Source organism: Aquila chrysaetos, chromosome 5 (genome assembly GCF_900496995.4).
Source record: "Aquila chrysaetos chrysaetos chromosome 5, bAquChr1.4, whole genome shotgun sequence".
NCBI lineage: Eukaryota > Metazoa > Chordata > Aves > Accipitriformes > Accipitridae > Aquila > Aquila chrysaetos.
In genome coordinates this window covers 42,327,562-42,341,726 of record NC_044008.1, presented here as the reverse complement: position 1 = coordinate 42,341,726, position 14,165 = coordinate 42,327,562, and the positions used below count along the sequence as shown (strand labels likewise).

The following is a 14,165-nucleotide window of genomic DNA, read 5'->3' as shown; positions in this document are numbered from 1 at the left end:
TTTTCTGTTTGCAAGGAACTATCTATTTTCATGTCATAACCCTGTGACCATTCCCCTTAAAAGAAAATGTTATTTTCTGAAATACTGAAAGATTCAGCTATACTTATGGAAGCATACTATTACATCACCATAACTTACATGAGACCCACTACTGGCAGTGCTGGTAATACAGGATTTGTATGGCATGAAACTTTCAAGTCAGGTGCTAATTTCTGACTATTCAGTCACTTGTCTAGTATTCCATACCAGAAATTAGTCAATCATTCCATTGAACGCAAAGATTTTTCAGGTGGATCCTATTTTCTACCTTCAAACAAGAAGTTAAGTTCAGTCTTTCAGAAGGTGCTGCAATGTGCCTGTGCAACTGTATTACAATCACTTTGCTTTAATATCAGAGAATACAGATTCAGTCATCTGCATTACTACTTTATATGTTAGCAGAAGAGAGGAGATGTTGTTTAATGCCTCTACTCAAGGTAATTTTTTAAAATATGATTGTTGATTGTGCTTACATTTTTTTCTGAATGACTGTTCCTATTTAACCAAAGTTATTCATACCAAAAGTTAAGACTGCAGCTTGTTCATGGGAAAGTTGATAGGAAAAGGTCAGTATCCATTTTGCCTTTTAATAGACAAGATAATCAAATGAAATCTGAAGATGAGATGTGTGTGGCTTCATGTCTTACCTTCAGGTGCAATAGAAAGCAAAGAGGAGAGAAAAGCTTTTTCCAGAACTTAGCTGTTCACTGGTGTCACTTTATACAATTTCTTCTTTTTAAGAGGAGTAAGAAATAGAGGGGAGAGAGAGTTCAGAGAGTTGTATTATAATGTCCCTTCTCTAACACATTGACCAGACAGAGAGAGCAGGAATTGTGGCTCACCTTACCACACTGGAAGCTGACAGCCAGGTTTCAGAGGTCACCTCTGAGCTAGAACTGCCTTCCGAGCAACTTGGTGAGACTGTTTTCCAAGTTGATCTGTTTCTTTTCCATCTTTTCCATCTTTTAGCGTGTCACTTTTTTTTTTTTTTTTTTTTTTTTAACGGTGCACATAAGCACACATGAACATTATTGTTCTTCCTGGGATCATTCTGGATGGTGAAAAACTGTTACAATCTGGTTTCTTGGGATATTTTTGGTTTTGTAATGCTCTGAGGTTTTCTTATGTATAAATGATGAAGTGCTAAACTGAGCCCAGTTATGGTGAGTCTCTATGGAAATACTGCAGAGATTTATATTGTCTGCTGCTATACTGAACAATTACTTCTGAAATGTGAAGACCTTTTGGATGGGTTTTAGGAACTAGTATTTGGTAGTAGGGAGAGATCTTCGTTTATCAGACCTCTGCCTAGAATGATTGGTTCAAAGTACAGATTGTTTTGTTATCAGACACTGATAGATTAGGAAGGCATTGTGGTGTGTACATTAATGTTTCTTGTATGGTTTTTTGCTCATTCACCCCTTTTCTTTTGTCAGATAGTTATATATCTAGCATTTCATACTAGTAGTGAGTGGTCTTGGAAGGACTAAAAAAAAATCTGAAGTAGGATGATTTGCTTTTGGGAGGCAGATGGATGGGCTGCCACAAAAATGTGGGGGAGGATGACATCTTGGAACCAAAGCTGCTCTTAAATGTTATCTGTAGAGAAATGATTTGTCTGCTGTCTGCCTTGGAGAAGGGATGCGCACCCAGCTCAGTGCATCGGTGCATTGATGAAATGTAAATGGTGGTTCCTTCCTATTCCTTAAAGTGACTTTGCCAAACAGAACTTGAGTATCTGAGCTGTAAAAGGATGCACAACTGGGGTTTAAATTTTTGTTTAACTACTGGAATTTGTCCTGCTCAAATTATCATCATCATCAGTAGTCCCCAGAATCTCATGTCTTCCTATTTAAAGTACACATACATGAATTTATGCAGAAAGGATTTGGGCAATCTAGTAGATTCTGTATTTATGCAGAAAGGACTTCAGTTCTGAAGAGTTCTTGGAGATCACTGTGGAAAGTCTAATGATGGAGGAGTGGTTTGGAGTGTTATGATGGCAAGGGAAGACACTTGAGACAAAACCCAGACCATCTACAAAATGAAACAAAAAAAAAAGCATCTGTAGCTTCCTGTTTCTGTAGACAAATGCTGTCAAATTCAATGATGTTTCTGAAATAGAGCTGAATTGGAAAAAGAAGCTCATTCCTGAAGCTCTGGGTAGCTGCGCAACAGGATAAAAACATCTAGCAGATCTATGTGGAGACTTAAAAAAAACCACAATACAGTATTGCACACTTTAGAATCTTCAGAAAGGAGAAGTTATGTACTAAGAAAATCCTGCTTCTGTTTAAGTAGTTATTCTAAGCTGTTAGTTACCAGCTAATCTAAGTGGCCTAATAAAAAGGTGTGGTAAGAGAAAAATCGTTTTCTGTCAGTAGTAGATATGTTGGCAATATACCCAATAAGTGTACTGTTTTCCTATGCACCATTTTGACATACCTCAGGCAAAGTATCAACCTTTAAGTATGTGTATGCAAGTTTCTGGAAAATGAATTTCTAATATACCAAGAAAAATACGTGTTTCGGATAGTTTCTAGCTTCATGATGCTAATGAGACATTATATAGAACTGCATTTGAATACTTATAATTCTACTGAACTAATATTTTTTTTTTAATGAGAAGTTGAGTGTAAAGCATTAAATGGAAAACTCTAAGCAATAATGCCATTACTGCTTTTTCAGATACTTCAGTAGGAACTTGCAAGTGACTTGACACCATGGTAGCTCTTTCCTTGAAGATCTGTGTCCGCCAGTGCAATGTAGTGAAGACGATGCAGTTTGAACCATCCACTGCAGTGTATGATGCCTGTAGAGTTATTCGTGAACGAGTGCCAGAGGCTCAAACGGGGCAAGGTAAGTTCCTGTATTTGTCCTTAGTCAATTCTTTGGCTGAATTGAAAATAAACATAGACCCATGGGTTTTTTTACACTATTCTGTTCCTCCATTTATCTTTCAGGTTGGAGGGTTTGGTTTTTTTTATTTAAATCATAAGGCTCTGGAGTGAAAGGCACAAAGTGCAAACAGATTTTTAAGTCACAGAAGGTAGCTGCATTCTTCTTCCTTCCGTCCTGACAGAGGTTTTTCTACAAAGGATGCTTTTTTTTTGGAACTTTGACTTCTTAAATAAATTGCTTGTTTGGCTGAAAGAGGATTTTCCCCTGCTTGGAGAGCAATTTTTGTGGTACCATTTTTTTAAAGCAATGTTTGTGGCAATGCTTTCGAGGAAAATCTGGGCAGACTTATATTGTGCCTCAGTAAAAGAAGTAACAACATCAATTACGAAAGAATGGCTGGACATCTCCAAAATGTGCAAAGGGAAATGTTTGAAACTGGTTAATAACTAAAAGCATCACCGTGCTGTGCATACCATACTCACAATGCTGCTATGTGTTAATCAAATTTAACTGTCTCTGTACCTATTGAGCAAATTAGATGAATGCAGACTGTGAAACGTATCTTCACTTGGACAAAAGCTCTAATTTAAATGTAGTCAGAGTTGTCAAAAAATTAAGATTCTTCAGAGCCCTTTAGTGCCATACTGTATATAATGCCACTGGAATGTAATTCTTAAAGGAGATTGTTTATTGAGTTGTATGTACAGCTCTCAACCTTTAGAGCTCTTTTGAAAATCTTGTCTGAACTGTTAGAAAAACTTACTGGTCTAATAGTCAATATTAGTATTACTTAGAAATGCTTCTCCTTTGTAGGAGTCCTTAGGAGGTCTAGTTATAGAGCTTCAATTTTCAGGTACAAGCTGTGCATTTTTTACCATACTGATCTCTCAATGCAGTGATTCTGAACAGCTGTTGAATTCAGAGAAGTTGAGTAATGAATATCCCTGAACATCATGAACCTCATAGAAAAGCCTAGGAACTCTCCTCAGATTATATAGTAGGGCTTTTCCTTTTTATGTGATTGCAGTGCAATTATGAACTTCAAACAACTTTATGAAGTTGAGTGATGAACAGAAATAAAGTTACTACCATATCCTTTCCCTTTCTCTGTGGCTGTTAAAATGTGTGTGTTTAGCCTGATAGTTCAGAAGACTCACAGTGGTGCAGTACAGACTGATCAAACTAGTTCCTGCACAACAGAAAATGTAATTGTCCTGTATTATGACTCTCAGCCATGTACACTGCACTTCTCCAACAAGCTTGCATGCTGGCACAAAGGCAGCCGTGATGTTAACATGCAAGTTGCACAGCCACTACTATTTCGTTACTAGGGTGCATCCCACAGAAATTAATATCAGAGCAGTCTGTGCTTCATTGGTAATTCTGCGCTCCGTGCAAGGCGCTTTGTGTGCTTGTAAAGGTCACAACCTATTTATAGGCACAAATTCTAAAATTTTACATAACTGATTCTGTACTGAATTTGTGTCAAACATCTCTGTATGTACGGATCACTTGGCTTCTCAGGGGAATTTTTAATTAGGGGCAGCATGAAAAGTTTTTCTTCTTATTCAGTTCTTTTTGGAAGGATTCTTCCTTCAAAATTGTGTATCTCTAAGACAGTTACACTTTTATTAATTAAGTCTTTTATATACTTGCATGAGTAACAATGTGTTTAATGTGAGTGCTGTTAAATGTAAATTGTTGCTATGCATGACATTTAAAAATGAAACATTGCCCAAAAATTGTAGCTATTTTCACTTGACTTTGTGATCAGAGTGTCTGAACACAGGGCTGAAAGTAAACAGGGTACCATTCCTGCACAGAGCTGTTGTAACAGGCTGTGTGCGCACAGCTGGCCAGCTTGTACGAAGAAAGCTGTTAGCTTAAACTCTAGAACTGCAATTAGAGCAGGCTCAGCTGATGAACAGTAGTTTACGCTGTTTGTGATAGTGAAGTGTACTCTGTAACAGTTCTTCATATGTATGGATGGGCCTTAAGTTGACAGTCATGGTCCTTCAGTTTGTATACCTGGAGTTTAGTCTTTGAAGCCTAAGCCTGGGTTTGTTCTTCTGTGACAATGTTTTATCATTTACTTGTCAGTTGATTGTTTCAGAATCACATGTGTTTAGCCTGCAATAGATGCAAGTTTTTCCTGATATTTTTATTATGGATATAATTCTAGAAACCTTGTATTTTTTTAAATGCCTAAACCTGAAGCATCTACCAAAAAAGATTCCAAAGTTTAGCATAAACTCAATATGTGAAGAGTTGAAAACAAACTATATTTTTTTTTTAATAAAACTACTGATTGAAATATATACCATGGTTAAGTCCAAACTGCTTGTATTTTTGGTTAGTCAACTCCAAAGCAGGACCTATGAGCATTTAAAAAAGGTCAGCTTGAAATAATTACAAATACAATACAAATTACACAGTAGATGTGACATTTTTCTTGCTTAGTGAAGCTTTTGTTCAAGTCTACTATAAAGCCTGATCTACCTTGCTATCTGCTGCTGAACTAAATATTTTCTGAAGCACAGAAAAAAATTTATATCCAAATTCATTAAGAATGGAAGGCAAGTGTAATGGAAGCTTAACCCTGAAGCGGAATAACCTTTAATAAAACCAATTTGGCTTTATTAGGTTTGATATTTTTCAATGGCTCTCTGTTTCTTCTGTTCCACAGCCTCTGACTATGGATTGTTCTTGTCAGATGATGATCCTCGAAAAGGTATATGGCTGGAGGCTGGAAGAACGCTGGATTATTATATGCTGAGAAATGGGGTATGGTGCAAGTCTGTTGCTTCCTTCATCAACATGTTTTCTAAAAACTTGTTTCCCAAGTAGCAAGAAGAATATTTAGCATTTGGAGGAGTAGGAAGGTCTTGAGTCTGTTCTTGAAATTGGCCCGCTTCTTTTCCTTGCTGTGCCTCAGTAGTTATTTTCCTGCATCTGGTTGTGACTGTGAGCTACTGTGGCCAATAGTGTCTTCATAGAACAATTAACAGAAAGATAAAAAATAAGTTCTGTAATAAGCTTTGTATCTGAGGTGACCTTGCATTATAGTGCGGGTTTCTTTTATACTAAAGATCATGAGGTCATATTTGCTCACATTATGGACAGCTTGCTTACAACCGAAAGGCATTTCTATCCTTTTTAAATGCTGAACTAGTTTTCGCTCACAAAGGTACTTTGGTCTGTCCTGCCCTGTCTAGGTTTTGGTCTTGCCAGCTATGACAAGTTCTTGAAAAATGACATTGGCAGAAATAAAAGTAGTCACTTTTCAAGTTTGTTACATGAATAAGTTTGCCTATACCATAACAAAGGAAAAATCCAGTTTGGGGGGTGGGGAGGGAATCCTATTTTAGGCATCTAAGTTAGTGGGTTGGCTTGTGGCAGCTTCTAAAAGCATTTGGAAACAGTATTGTTTACTTCCTAGGATATATTGGAGTACAAAAAGAAACAGAGGCCTCAGAAAATACGTATGTTGGATGGTTCAGTGAAAACAGTCATGGTGGATGATTCTAAAACAGTTGGTGAATTGCTGGTTACCATTTGCAGCAGGATAGGTAAGATTTTGGGACTCACATGCTTAAGAACTTGTTTTTCTGCCATATTTGCATCTTGATTTTTAGGATGTGTATTACTGGCTAGAAATTGGCACATCTGTTAGAAAAAATATTTAAATTCATTATCAGTTAACATTTACCAAACACCTTTTTGAAATCTGTTGTCCAGGTTTTATAAAAGTTGGTAGAGAGTTTGCTATATACTTAAACTTCAGTATTTAGCAATTGAAGGCACAAAGTTATCTGATGGTACAGTTATAAATTTTTTAATATATGTTACATTTACATATGCTTTCCTGCTACGTGGCAGAGAATTAGAACTACATCTATACTTAATTTTAATGGGATAAAAGATGAATACTCTTAACCTTGAAATATACCTAAACTTAGGGCTCTGTGTTGTTACGATTAAGAGTTGATCACAGTATCATATCATTTGTGAAACAACATATGGAAGGCATCCAGAGCAGCTGGTCAAAAATGTGTCATATTGGTTATAGTCTGTCTTTGTATTTAGAGACATTTTGGAAAACTAATGCTTACTTAACTATAAACATGCATCCAGCATGGATTAGCTTAAATCATCTTAGACCCTTGCTTAATTCTTATTTAGAATTAGTGGCCTTAATTTGATTTAAATTAATTTACTTGGAAAGTGAATTAAGCTAAATTTAAATTAATTCATTTCAATTTTGTTTGAGTGTTTCTGTGCTGGATTCTAATGTGCTGCAAGTAATTTACTTCAAAAATTAGTTTGACTTATTTTCATGAATGTGGTCATGTAGGTGACCATTTCACTTGCTTTCCTGTATAACATGCTTTGCCAAGCAGTGGAAAAAACCAAGCCGAGCAAAGAAACGAGAGCAACTTACCACATGTGCTAAATGTTGTGAACTGATTTTTGATTCAGTTTCATGTAAAATTCATAGGAAGAGCTGAGTTTTAAAACTCTAAAAAAAAAAAAAAAAAAATCATATATTTCACATGGTTTCTATTCCTCAGTCTGCTCTGCCACATTTCTTCTGCACATCGTGGGCAAGCTGAAATTACTCAGTTCTCAGGAAGCAACTGTAGGCATCCATGAAAGGAAACTTACTATGGCATATCTCCATTCTGGAATTTACTGCTATTTTAAATTCCATCATGTTTTTAAATTGGTGGCTTCGCTTGGTAGAATAACAAAAAAACCTTAGTATCTTTCTGACAGTGGCAAATGCAGCATATGATGAAGAAATGATGTATTTGAAGGGTAATGCTGGATATTGGAGTGATGTCTTGAATGAAGAAGTTGTAGATTATTCTTGGCATCTCCTTCCCCATACACTGTTTTAGCATTTCATCTGGAATATATTTACTATACTTGAAACTAACCATTGGTGTGTTAATATGTGGAAAAGAATATTTCACCTGTCCTAGAATGTATTACGTTTTTTCATTGTTACAAACACCAGGTTTACTTATAATTCCAGGAATAACGAATTATGAGGAATATTCCTTAATCCAGGAGAGCATCGAAGAGAAGAAAGAGGAGAGTACAGGAACGCTTAAGAAAGATAGGACGTTGTTGCGTGATGAAAGAAAAATGGAAAAACTTAAGGCAAAGCTTCATACAGATGATGATCGTGAGTAATGTATTCCAGGATAATTCTTAATTAATACCTTTCCACAGTTTAGTGCAAGAAAACTGTACAGGAATGCATTTTTAGATTCTTCATTGTGTCTCAGCTGATCCCTACCTGTTTTCTGCATCCTTTTACACATAATGTTGTCTACTACTGAGTATTTTTAAAATTAGGTAAATGAACAAGTTGTTGCCTCTAGCTGGGAGAGTTAGCAGGTCTTTTGAAGTGTTTTTCATTACTTTTTTGGTAGGGCAGTTGTAACTTAAGTGTGAAGGGCTGTTTCTGTAATGACCATTTTCTCCCCTTCATTACAGTTGGATATTTAAATGTTGATGCCCACTGAAAGCCATTAAAAGGTAGTTTTGTCTTTGAAAGTATAAATTTTAAGTGTAAATGGAGTTTGCCAAAGAACTAAGACAGTATTTGATTTGGTTTTTGTGTAAAGTCATGAGAACCATTTTTTCTGTTTTACATTAAGGCACTAAGATTAACTGTGACTGGCAAGAAGATGCTTTAAAACTGTGTTCAGGGATAAGAAAAGTAAACAGAACAATTGGTTTTAGGAGGAAAATGTGGTAAACTTTTAAGTAATTTTGCAGTGAAACTTTGAAGATCTAAATTGAGTATTAAAATGTTACTATAGTTGTTTCTTCAACAATATTAATGGTGGTTTATACTGTAGTAAATTCTTGTTTCTCAGCAGTGCTGTTCTTCAATTCTCATTTGTAGCAACCTTCAACACTGATGACTAGAAGCTGAAATGAAAGCAACGTTTTTTGCAGAGTTCCCCCCTCCACTGGAAATGCCAATTATCACATGATTTTCACAACAGCTTTTAACACTGGCAACACTGTGTATTTAACAATGTGTGTGTCTGTGGTTCTGTTACAGTAAATTGGCTAGATCACAGCCGAACGTTTAGAGAACAAGGAGTTGATGAAAATGAAACACTACTGTTGAGACGAAAATTCTTTTATTCAGACCAGAACGTAGATTCAAGAGATCCTGTTCAGCTTAATTTGCTTTATGTTCAGGTACAGTATGTGTACGGGTTCTGCCTTGCCCGAGGAAACCTGTTAATTAGAAAAATCTTGCTGCTGAAATACTCCATCTTCTAGAATTCTCGTTCTGGATGTGCTTTGATTTTACTTTTTTGTCTATTCCTCCAAGAACACATGATAGTACAGAGGCTTTGCTGATTCTTTTTAATCAAATACTTTCAACCCAATAATGGACACTCAACCAAAAATCCACTGACTTTCATGTCCTGTTTCCTTAAAATTCATGAATGTCTTCAGTGTTTTAAGTCATTCTTTTTAGTTTTTCTCCCCATTCTCTTCTATAGGTGATGCTTTCTCTAATACGGAATCTCAGGTCAGTCTTGCAACCAGCTTTCTGCTTCTCATCTCTTTTCTCTTCTGCCTGATCAGTGAGGGAGCTTCTTCTGCACTCCCTTTCCAATCTTCAGCCCAGACAGCAAACAAGGCAGGCAGGCTTCCTGTTCAAAATGGACCATATCATGTAACAGTGGGAGTCCACCTAGGCAGGTTCCCCACACTCTTAGAGGTACTATACATACTTTAGCAAAGCTGAGAGTTTTATGCAGAAGATGGTATTTAACTGAAGGCTCTGGTGCAGTTGCCTGTAATGCAGTCTGAAAAAAAAGCAGGCTTTTAAAATTTTTGTTAAAGGTTTTTTTAAAAAGTAAAAAAAAATAAAATTGAAAGTTTAATGGAATGTTCTGTTGTTATACTTGCAGCTGATTCAAATGGGATTGCTCTAAATTACATTTTAAAACTCTGAGGCAAAAGGTAAAGATGGCATTGCTTGTAAGACTGCATTACATTTTCAAGTATTTTAGAAGACTCTGTTACACTGAGCTGTTCTACTGCCACTTAGATATTTCTTTCAGGCTACTGTTACGGCAGCATGTGTTGATACTGCCTTGTCATTGTTCTGTCTGTGGGTAGATGAGCCTTCTATTGCCAGAGCTATAAAATCCATCATCTTCTATGACGACTAAATTTAAACAAATGGAAGGAAACTGCTGTTTGCCTTCTCCTGTTGCCATTTCTATAATAGTAATCTGTTTTTTACTTATTAGTTATGCAGATCATTTTCGCTGCTATTACAAGGTGGTGAGATAAAAGCTTTTACGTGTGCATATGTACACACAAGTATATATCTGTATACACATAAGTCTGTATAAATATGTTGTATTTTATATACACGTATGGCAGGAAATGGATGTTGGCTTTTTGATGGAAGTTGTTACAACTGTTGTTTCAATAAGCCTCTGTAGATATTCGGCAGAAAATAATCTGGCACTTTGTTTATTTTGTTAGTCATAAACACATCCAGAATGGAATAATGAAGACATTCAGACAGAAAACTGTGTTGCTGGATTCCTGGGCCATGTTCAAGCTTTCAAGGAATTTCAGAGATGTAATAGTTATTTTGGATGTCCCTGACATGTCTTTGCTTATCTCTCATAGGCTCGTGATGACATTCTGAATGGTTCCCATCCTGTCTCCTTTGAGAAGGCCTGTGAATTTGGAGGCTTTCAAGCACAGATCCAGTTTGGACCTCACGTAGAACACAAACACAAACCTGGATTTTTAGAGTAAACACTTCTAACTTCTAAATTCGGGTGACCTCATGTGTAACTAACGTTGAGTTGTTACAGACTAAATGCATTTTAGTACTCCAAGCAGAGGTAATCAGATTCGGTGTGTTTTCTGTAGCAGTCTCCCTGTGAAAGGAGCTTTATTGCACAAATCAGCAACCGCAACTGATGAGGGGACCTTTGGCAGTGGCTTATTAGGCAGCACAGGGCACCAGCTCCCCCCCAGGGTGCCAGTTAAGTGTGCAGCTAGATTCCCCAACCACTTGGTAACGTGGGAGAACTGGGATTTTGTTCTTCCTTAGAAGCCTACTTCTGCCTGCGTTTAGTAACGTCATGTGTGAATTAAGCATACATCAGTGTATATCACAGATGTTTGATTTGCTAGGAAAGTACACTAATGGAAAGATGCTTTGTCATTTGAATAAAGTTAATATTGCTGTGTGTAGAAGTTAAATTTTTCAAACTTTTTAGTGGCATTAATCAGTTGTTCAGATTCACCCTCTCGTGGTATTGTATGAATGGAGATCTAGAATTGTGCTCTTCGTTTCAGATATGGACAGGAGTCCTGCTTACGAGTGGCCCATCCTTTAACCTTTATTGCGGTACTTTACCACTATCAGCAGGGCAAGTTTAGTTTGAAATTTAAATGTCCCATTTTTCTACCAATTTTGATTTTCTGATTGGTTTGCCTGCAGCAGAATTAACTGAGGGTCAGAGTCTGAAGAAAAGAATGTGGGAAGGTAAAAGCAAGCTATTTACCGTACAGTCCATCAAGCCTTGTCTACATTTGAGGCTCATAGATACTTTAATGGGATGCACAAAACAATGGGTGTATACTTGGTTTCTGTCCCATTCCACTGGCTGAGTGCTTAGTGCTGGCTTTTATACTTCCTTTGTGAGCCTGAGTCTGGGTTTTACTGTATCTCAGGGAATCATTTTAAAGTGGTGGCTTGCTTTGGAACATGCAATGCTGCAATATTGGTTGTTTAAAACACTTCACTTTTGAAAGATTTTCCTAAAGTAGCAGTTCAGTTATCCAAACAAACCATGTGAAAAAATATCCTTCAGTTCTAATTAATAATCAGCTTTTCTTTGTTCTGTCTGTCTGCTACTGATTGGCCCATGAGCCTTTCCTAATAGAGCTACTGGTGTCTCTAAGAATTATGGGGACCCAGTGTAATAGCTTCAGTGTACTCCTGGTTCTTATTCCCTAGAATTGTGACCAGTTATGCAACAATCTTCCTCTGGGATTTGTCCATTGTCTACTTATTCTTCCTTTCTCCTTCCACTCACTCCAGAGTATTCCTGCAGCAAACCATTAGGGTGTTACCCCTTGACAAGCTAATGTTGTGTCACAGTAATGATTTCAAGAGTTAGGTGTTCCCAGCAATAGTTGTTTTTAATGTTTAAAGCAATAGTTCCCCACAAACTTAACCAGCAGTTTTTGCAAACTGCTGTGCAGAGTTCAGTTGCTTAAATTTTTCTAGGTTTTTCTAGGTGTTCTACTTGGTCTTTTCAGTGTAAAGATTTTTTTCTTTTTTTTTTTTTTTTTTTTTTTTTTTTTTTTATTAAGCTCCCATATAGTAACTATGTTTTATAGTGGACTGAAACTGCTGGGTGGCTGATATTTCTACTTTGTATGCAATGCTAGATAGTTGGAAGTCCATCACAGAATACACAGAATACATCACACATATAAAGTGCATTATCTTTTTTTTTTTTTTTTTATCCTAATAGAAATGAAAGGTATAAATAACTGAACTGTATGTTAGAAAGAGGATGTTACTCCAGTGGAAACAATTTAGAACTGGACTTCCAAAATTTAGAACTTTGTTATCTTCTGCAGGGAATTTTCTCTACTGTTGTTTTATTTTCATTTAAATGGGCTTTGAATGTATTAGGATCGAGCCTTCCAGGTCACTAAGTGTAATTGCTTGCTGTCCTGGTGTCTAATCAGTTTCATAAAATTAAGGATTTCTGATTTAGAAGTAATTCTATTTTTGCCCTCTGTAGAGGAGCCTGCTTCAGAACCATAAGTCCCTAGTCATTGCCTTCTAATTTCAAGTGTACATGTTTGATTTAGTGTTGTATGCTTTTGGCTGTACACAGCCATCATGACAGCCTTATTGTGAAACCTCATGCTTTTGTTTTGTGAGTCTAAACAAGCTAAGTGCTCCTGACTCATTATGAACAATATATATAAATAATGTAGATAAATGTTGATTTCTTTTTTTAATTTTTTTTCCCCCTGCAAATGCATCTCTCAGCCTTTCAGAAAAAACTTTTTAGGTTTTTTTTCTTCTTGAAAAAGAATGAGGTTTTTTTAAGGTTTCATCCAACTATTTCCTACTCTTTGGTGGATGAACAATGATTCTTTTCAAGTATGAAAGTAGTTGTGTTTTATGAAAACTGTATGCTGTAGCTTAATACAGCAGTGGAGCGCTGTCTGTTCAGTCACCACTGAAACCTGAACATGCTACAGATTCCCTTAAGGAGAATCTGTCAGCTCATACAGAAAACAGCCTGTAACAGAATAGTATTAGTATTTCATAGCATTGTTTTGAAACAGCTTAGCTGAGTTTGCCATGTCTGCAATATGTTTATAGAGAGAAATCTTTTGTACCCTTTTTTGTCATTCATAAATTATTCTTGGCACAACTGAAGATTATTGCCAATATTTTGGTATTGGTTGTTGGAATTTCCTTGAAGCTCATGCCAAAGTAAATTGTGAAAGCTCTTAAACTATCAAATTGCAAGTAGTCTTTCTTCGTGCCCTTACTCATACAGCTGAAGTTTTGCATTGCACCTACAGAGGGTACACTGTGTTTAAATTTGCAGAGAGAATATCTAATAAAGAACTTGTACTATCCATATGCAGATAGGAAGGGAGCACCTAAAACTGCCCACCTCTGCTTTTTATTTCCAAGCACGCTTGGTGACCAATAAGCTCAATTCTTTAATCTAGCTTGTTTTACTGTCTTGAACTGTCTTTTTTCAAGAACACCGGATATACCTTTATGCTAATGAAAAACAACCAATATGTGTTGGCACTAGTACATTTATTTTTAAGAACTGTAGGAGCAAACTCACAGTAAATGAAGTTAAATAAACACTGCTTGCTGCTAGATGTTATTTTAACTGAGTTCATTGTCCATTGTAATAATGTGTAATTACAGAAGGCTAAATGATAATATCATCCAGGTGTTTTTGTTAACTCCATTAAACAAGCTGCTAAATAAAGTGAAACTATTGTTTGTTGCATCATAAAGAAAATATTCTCATTATAGGCAGCATTAAAATAATTTCAGTCTGTTTACAACTAGCATTTCACCCTTTCAGTTGAGGTGATACTTGCCTATTGATAGAAAAACAATGGAAGGTGATACAAGGCAAAAGCATCTGATCTAA

At 36.3% G+C, this 14,165-nt stretch overlaps 1 protein-coding gene across 4 annotated transcripts in view; it reads left to right on the top strand.

Moving 5' to 3' along the window:
- Nucleotides 1-14,165, top strand: part of TLN2 (talin 2) — a 204,148-nt gene that overhangs the window by 83,078 nt on the left and 106,905 nt on the right. For 3 of the 4 annotated variants that reach the window (XM_030013464.2, XM_030013463.2, XM_030013465.2), the window contains exons 3-8: nt 2,728-2,898; nt 5,627-5,724; nt 6,380-6,509; nt 7,979-8,131; nt 9,023-9,165; nt 10,627-10,754. In XM_030013464.2, coding sequence (XP_029869324.1) covers nt 2,763-2,898; nt 5,627-5,724; nt 6,380-6,509; nt 7,979-8,131; nt 9,023-9,165; nt 10,627-10,754 — 788 coding nt within the window. In that variant the 5' untranslated portion in view covers nt 2,728-2,762. The remainder of the gene's footprint in view (nt 1-2,727; nt 2,899-5,626; nt 5,725-6,379; nt 6,510-7,978; nt 8,132-9,022; nt 9,166-10,626; nt 10,755-14,165) is intronic. The other variant, XM_030013467.2, reaches the window with a different exon arrangement.